Source organism: Elephas maximus, chromosome 7 (assembly GCF_024166365.1).
Source record: "Elephas maximus indicus isolate mEleMax1 chromosome 7, mEleMax1 primary haplotype, whole genome shotgun sequence".
Classification (NCBI taxonomy): domain Eukaryota; kingdom Metazoa; phylum Chordata; class Mammalia; order Proboscidea; family Elephantidae; genus Elephas; species Elephas maximus.
In genome coordinates, this window is record NC_064825.1 from 122,052,048 (window position 1) to 122,059,101 (window position 7,054).

Here is a 7,054-nt window from a genome sequence, read left to right on the forward strand (position 1 = left end):
CAATTGCTTTATCTGTGTGTTCCTTGGCTTGTTCTGCATATTGCCTCATTTCCTTCCAAATGCCTTGAAGGGATCTCTCTATCAAACTTTTGTATTTTGGCTCTGGTAATTCCAGGAATGCACTTTCATCTAGAAGATCCCTGGATTCTTTGTTTTGAGAGCCTGTTGAGGTGACCATGGTCTGTTTCTTTGTGACTTGATATTGACTGTTGTCTCTAAGCCATCTACAAGTTATTGTATTAGTTTATACTCGCTTACTGTGTCGTAGCTGCTTGCTTTGTTTTGTTTTGGTATACCCCTATGGGTTGCTTGAGTGAGCTAGCTTGATTATTTTCACCTTTGGAGCCCTGACGATCTGTCCGCAGATGGCTAGAGTTGTTATCAGGTGTATCAGTCTAGAAGGCCATTCAGTTTTCTTGTATGAATTCAGCTCAGGTTTCCAGGTAGCTAGTTGTCAAGTGTGTGGTACAGGCTCTGTCCTACAGTCTTAGAGGGGTGGACGTGATTAGTGTAGGTACCGGTATCTGATTGCAGCAGGGGGTCAAGCTCTGAACAAGGCAGGGGGCTGAGAATCGACCCCCGAGTGTCTCTGAGGAAAGCGCATCCCTGTTCCCTAGAGCATGCATGTGGGTGGGTTCTGCTGACGGACCATGGGCACCCAAAGTGTTTGGTTGTAAGGACTGGGAGGTAGCAGTTATCTTTGGACACCCGTTCTGGGGGTTGGGTGACCTAAGTGGAGCTACCAGTCCTTAGGTCCTTGATGTGGGTAGGTGACGATCTTGTTTAATAGGCAAAGCAATGTCAAATATCAAACACCCACCTTTCCACCGCAAAGCTGAAATGGTTGGAGTCTGCAAACAAGGGCCTATTCTCCCAAAATAGGCCCACACAAGTCCATGCAAAAGGGAAAGGTGCTCAAGGTCCACAGACGATTTATGCCTATACAGGAGCCACTTCTGTCCTGAGCTCCCTGGGTTAGTGGAGCTAGAAAATTATCTTTTCACCCATTTGCAATTTTTTTCCTTCCCCAAGGCTGGGAGGATGGATCTTAGGTACTCAACAGTGCCTATCTCAGCCTCAGGGAATTCAGCCACTAAAGCTAGCTTGGGGTTGGGGGAACGCATGGTAAAATATACGCAAATACTTAGCTTTTGCTGAAAGCACCGTTCTCAGGTTCCAGAGGTGTGAGTAGTCTGTGTGGTCAGCTGATTCTCCCTGAGGAACTGCAGCCGAACACTAGTACCAGCCCGCCACCACTGCTCCAGGAATGGTGTCTGAGGACTCCCCACGGTTCTGGTCTGGTAACTCCTCTCCGCTTCTGAACAGTCTCTTTCTCCCCCTGCCCCTCAGTTCATTTTCTAAGCTTGCCTTTGAAGCTCAGGGCTGCCAGCTTGTCACAAATATGCTCATTTCACTTGTTTTTTTTGGGTCTTTCTTGTAAAGAATGTTTGCCAGAAGCATCTGTCTAGTCCACCATCTTGGCTCCGCTTCTGGAAACCATCATTTGTGATGACTTTGCAGAGTGTCCAGGGTGCTACCATGGAGCATTGTCCAGGCCCACTTATGCCCAGAAATTGCTGTCCTTTACCTTCTTTCTAGCATCCAGGAATCTTCCCAACCCTTGACCTTGAAGTTGGCCCCTCCCTCCTACTTTTTGTGTCTTCCCTATATTTTTCACAATTTCCTTCCATCCACTGGATTAAGAGGTAAAATGGAAAAAACTAGTTTCGTTGGAAGTAAACCCAGCTGTCATGGATTGAATTGTGTCCCTTAAAAATATGTGTATCAATTTGGCTATGCCATGATTCCCAGTATTTTGTGATTGTCCACCATTTTGTCATCTAATGTGATTTTCCTAGGTGTTGTAAATCCTATCACTATGATGCTAATGAAATAAATTACCAGCAGTTGTGTTGATGAGATCTACAAGACTGGATTGTGGTTTAAGCAACCTCTTTTGAGATATAAGAGAAAGATGGGAGCAGAGACATGAGGACCTCATACTACCAAGAATGTAAAGCAGGGAGATGAGAGTGTTCTTTGGACCTGGGGTTCCTGCATAGGGAAGCTCCTAGTCCAGGGGAAGATGGATGGGAAGGACCTACCTCCAGAGCTGACAGACAAATAAAGTCTTACCTTGAAACTGACACCCTGAATTTGGACTTGTAGACTCCCAGACTGTTAGAGAATAAAATTCTGTTTGTTGAAGCCATCCACTTGTGGTATTTCTATTACAGCAGCACTAGATTACCAAGACACCAGGCAAAATCTCAATCTCCCTCTTTCTCTCCTTCTCTCTTGGTTTGGGTCCAAAATTATAGTGTTCCTTTAAAATAACTTTTAATTTTTCATATGTCTAATTTTACACATTATTTAGTTTAATTCATATTGGAACATAAATGCCAATCAATAATAAATAAAGGAAAAGAAGAAAACTTGTGAAGAAACAAACATGCTGTTTGGAGTCCTGAATTCTTGCCATTTCTGTACATATAGTATCTAGCAACACTTTTCTTCCCAAAGTACAATCAACTTTTAGGCTTATATCTACATGAGTTCTAATTATGGACGCCAGTTTTTTAAGCTGTATTTACTTAACATCACTGTATCAAATTACACCTTGATGGCAGCTAAGCATAATGGCACCAAGAAATAAGAAAGCAAAGTTTTTTACTACTTCTTGCTATCTAGTTATTCATGCAACAGACAGAAGACCACGTACACATTTTTACGTCCATCTACGTTATAGGTATAATAATAACTGCCCAAATATTCTCACTAACAAAAGGCTATTTCTCTCTTTATAAGCCTCTTGAGGGCCTCTTTGATCTCCTTATTCCTCAGACTATAGATCAGAGGGTTTAAAATCGGGGTGATTATGACATAGAACACTGATAGCACCTTGTCCCGCTTCATGGACTGATTAGACTTGGGACTCAGGTACACAGAGAGAGCTGTGCCATAATAGAGTGTCACAGCTGCCAGGTGGGAGGCACAGGTATTGAAGGCTTTGGTGCTACCTTTGCCTGAGGATATTTTCAGGATGGAAGCTGCAATGAAACCATAGGATAAGAGGATAACAAACAAAGAACCAAATCCAACAACAATAGCTACCAGAAGAAGAATCATTTGGCAGATGAAGGGATTGGAACAAGATAAGGAAAAAATGTTAGGCAAGTCACAGAAGAAATGTTGAATGATATTTGGCCCACAGTAGTAAAGTTGAAAGCAAGAGACTGTTTGAATTAAACTACTAAAGAAACCAGTCACATAGGCCCAAGCAACCATCTTCCCACAGAGGTCAGGTACCACGATGGCTGAGTATTGTAGCGGGATGCCAATGGCCACATATCGGTCATAGGCCATGGTGGCCAATAGGAAGCACTCAGCCAGAGCCATCCAGGCTGTAACAAAATATTGAGTGGCACAGGCAATGAAGGAAATCATTTTTTCTTTTCTTAGGAAGTCCAAGAGCATCCTCGGGCTGATGGAAGAAGAATAGCAGATATCTATAAATGACAGGAAACTGAGAAAATAGTACATGGGTGTGTGAAGGTGGGAGTCCATCCTGATGAGAAAGATGAGACCCAGGTTCCAGATGAGAGTCACCAGGTAGATCCCAAGGAATACTGGAAAGAGGATGAGCTGCAGCTCTTTTTCATTTGAGAGACCCAGGAGAAAAAACATGGCCACAAATGATTGGTTTCCTTTCCATTCCATGGACCTGCTTGATGTCATCTGCTGAAGAATAGATGACAGATGTAAATAGCTTTATTCTCAAAAAAAGATTCATAGTTTTTTTTTAGTCAAGCATCAGGCTAATTTTACAACATTAAAATATCAATGTTGAGTTAATACAATCCCCTTTCATACACAATCATCAATCTTAACTAAAAAATTCTCTTGGCAATGTATTATCATTCTTTCTTTGGGGACAAAAGGCTTTCAGTGGCATCATTAGTCCATTTTCTTCTAAAATATCTTCATTTCCTATTTTACCATGGCACATTTTGCATATATGTGAGACTTTTTGGAGACAGGCCAAATTAGGAAAATAGTGCAATTTCTTTATATGACAAAATAGAAAAATTCTACTTGGACATTGCTTTGCTATTAACTCAATGACTGGAGAAGCTCCTGAATATTCACAATAAGGAGACTGAATACGTACTCTTTAAAATCTCTGAGAAGAGGCCTTTAATTAATTTATATTAAGGCACTCTTAACAATTCTGTAATGCTCTTTCTGCTTTTATGATACCTGGAAAGATGTAAGAATCATGTAGCAGGATGGTGGGAAGAGTCAATCAGAAGAAGCAGCAGCTTGAAAATGGATTGTGACATAACCAAATTAGTGACTTCAGGAAGGCCCTGGAGAAATGAAGTGATACAACATTAGCATGGCTGAAACTCCCTTACTGCACACTTTCCTTTCCTCAAATCAGAAATATTTCAAGGTTCGATTGTCTAGGACAGTAATTATTGATCTTCTTAGTTTTCTTTTGAAAATCTGTGGAAACTCAGGTTTCTCTATCCAACAAAATACAACCACCTATCACCTTTACATAGAGTGTTTAGGGATTTTCAGTCACCCTGAAGTTTATTTGTGGTTTCCAGATCAGAGACTTCTCCTACAGGGGAAAATGACTTGGACTTTTGTAAGATTCATGCGTAGACACTAGGCATGTGGATTGGGAAGTTCAGGCAAGATTTAGGAAGTTTTCCCCCGATCCTTCACATTGGAGTCAGTCCAGAGAAACACAGAAGTCAGTCTTCAAACAAACAGTAACTAACCAAAAAATTTTTAGCATCAGGAATTACACATTCCCTTCAAGATGATATAGCTGTCATTTTCTCTATAGTATCACTAAAATATCCTCCAAGAAAAATATTTTTGTTCAGATGAACCCAAACTAGAAGGAAAATTATGAAATATTTTAACTATAGCAAAAAGCTGTCAAATGTAGCCTGGGAGTTTTGTATAAGGAAAGAAAGTAGACATCTTGAAGACTGTCAGAGAAAGAGAGCAGTATTAATGGAATAAAACATTTTTATGAAGTACAAATATTTGCCAACATTGGCTGCTCAAAACATTTTCCTTCTCCCCAGTCATTTCCAAGTCACCAGGTTCCCAAAAATGAAGAAAAAGAGAAAATCCCTATGGGAGCATAAGGTCATGACTAGGAAAGTAAGGTCAAAGGGCCCATTTCTCTAAATCAGATTAGTTGTGGCTTTCAGGTGCCCTATTTTCAGAAAGAATCTGACAGAATGAAGGAATTAATTAGAACAGAAAGTTAAGATGCCCTGTAGTAGTAAATAAGGAGAGAGTGGTAGCAAACAGACAATGAGACAATGTATTCACCATCCAGACTTGGGATTTGTTCCTCCAAAGAGAGTAAATAGAGGTAAAACTTTGTGGAATGTGAGCAGAAGATCTTATTCATTATCATTCTTAACAGCATAATCATCACTAACAATGCAAGACAACAAAGAGATTTATCGAGCATCTATGATACGCAGTGGTGTTCACCTTGTGATTGTGAAGATCTGCATAGGTTCCTCTAATGCTCATTCATTCAATATGGTATTAGGCCAGTGTGCTGTCTACTAAACAGTATTCTGAATATTGCTTCTCCCTCTTTTTTTCTCTTATGTATCTCTCTAGAACTCCAATTGAATGCGTGTTAGATCTTCTCATTATAATCTACACCTCTTTGAAAGCTCCATATTTTTTTGTACTTGTATACTGTGTTCCATTTAATTTTTACAGATATGTCCTCCAACTCATTCATTCTATCTTACCCACTGCCATTGAGTCAATTATAACTCATAGTGATGATATAGACCCTATGGGATAAAGTAGAACTGCCCCATAGGATTTCCAAGGAGTGCCTGGTGGATACGAACTGCCGACCTTTTGTAAGCAGACATAGCTCTTAATCACTAGGCCACCGAGGTTTCCCATTCTATCTTAAAGTGTGTTAATTGGCTACTTAACCCATTCACTGAGTTTTAGATTTTAATTATAACAATTTGTTTTGTCTTCTAAAGGTTTCATTTTGTTCTTTTCTCATATATGCCCAGAAGATGTTAAAAGTATGTTGTTTAACATAAGACCACACCCTGAATCTAGGACGCAAGATTCTACCAGCCAGATACCAACCTAGGAAATGAACTCTCAAAGACTATCCAAAACCAAAACAATTGCACAGGGGACCAGAGAGGTTAATCTGTAAATGACAACATCAGAACCAGAAGAGAGGGAATAAATGATATAGGCATAGGACTTTCTAATGGAGAGGAAAGCAAGGTGATAACAAGTAATAATAGACTGGTTCAAACCTAGAGAGATAAAGGTAAATTTCAAGATAATCACAAAAAAAGTCAATGAACCTACTCATCGAAATAAAGAAGAGAAACATAAAGTCTCAATAAAGACAAAATCTACAAAAACAAAAGAAATGAAAAAGAAATCCAAAAACAAAAGGAGCTAGGCACAGGAGAGTAAGAGGAACAAAGAAAATGTTAGAACCAAAAATAAAAAATGCTACAAAATGACAGCAATAAACATACCTATCAATAATTACACTGAATGTAAATGGCCTAAATGCACCCACGAAGAGACACAGAGTGACAGAATGGATAAAAAAAAAAACAGGATCCATCAATATGCTGTCTACAAGACACCACACCTTAGAAACGGAGATATAAATTTATTTAAAATCAAAGGATGGAAAAAATATATCAAGAAAATAACTACCAAAAAAGAGCAGCAGCAGTGACACTAATCTCAGATAAGATAGACTTTAAAACAAAATCCATCATAAAAAGACAAAGAAGGGCATTATATAATGATTTAAGGGATGATCCATCATGAAGTCTTCGCTGTAGTAAACATCTACACCCGCAATGACAGGGCTCCAAAACACCTAAAACAAACTCTAGGAGCACTGAAAACAGAAATTGCCAAAAAAAACACACACTATTTTCAATAAAGGACAGAACATCTAGAAAGAAACTCAACAAAGTTAAAGAAGAGGGAAAGAGCACAAGCA

At 39.5% G+C, this 7,054-nt stretch overlaps 1 protein-coding gene across 1 annotated transcript; it reads right to left on the reverse strand.

The window, feature by feature from the left end:
* Nucleotides 1–2,770: 2,770 nt before the first annotated feature.
* On the reverse strand, nt 2,771–3,738 carry LOC126080880 (olfactory receptor 5A1-like). The gene has a single exon (XM_049892078.1). The coding sequence runs from the start codon at nt 3,736–3,738 to the stop codon at nt 2,779–2,781; it is 960 nt and encodes a 319-aa protein (XP_049748035.1). The 3' UTR covers nt 2,771–2,778.
* Between the last annotated feature and the right edge of the window lie 3,316 nt (nt 3,739–7,054).

What these genes read in the sequence shown, in the direction of transcription:
- LOC126080880 (XM_049892078.1), bottom strand. Translation starts at nt 3,738, where the DNA reads ATGACATCAAGCAGGTCCATGGAATGGAAAGGAAACCAATCATTTGTG.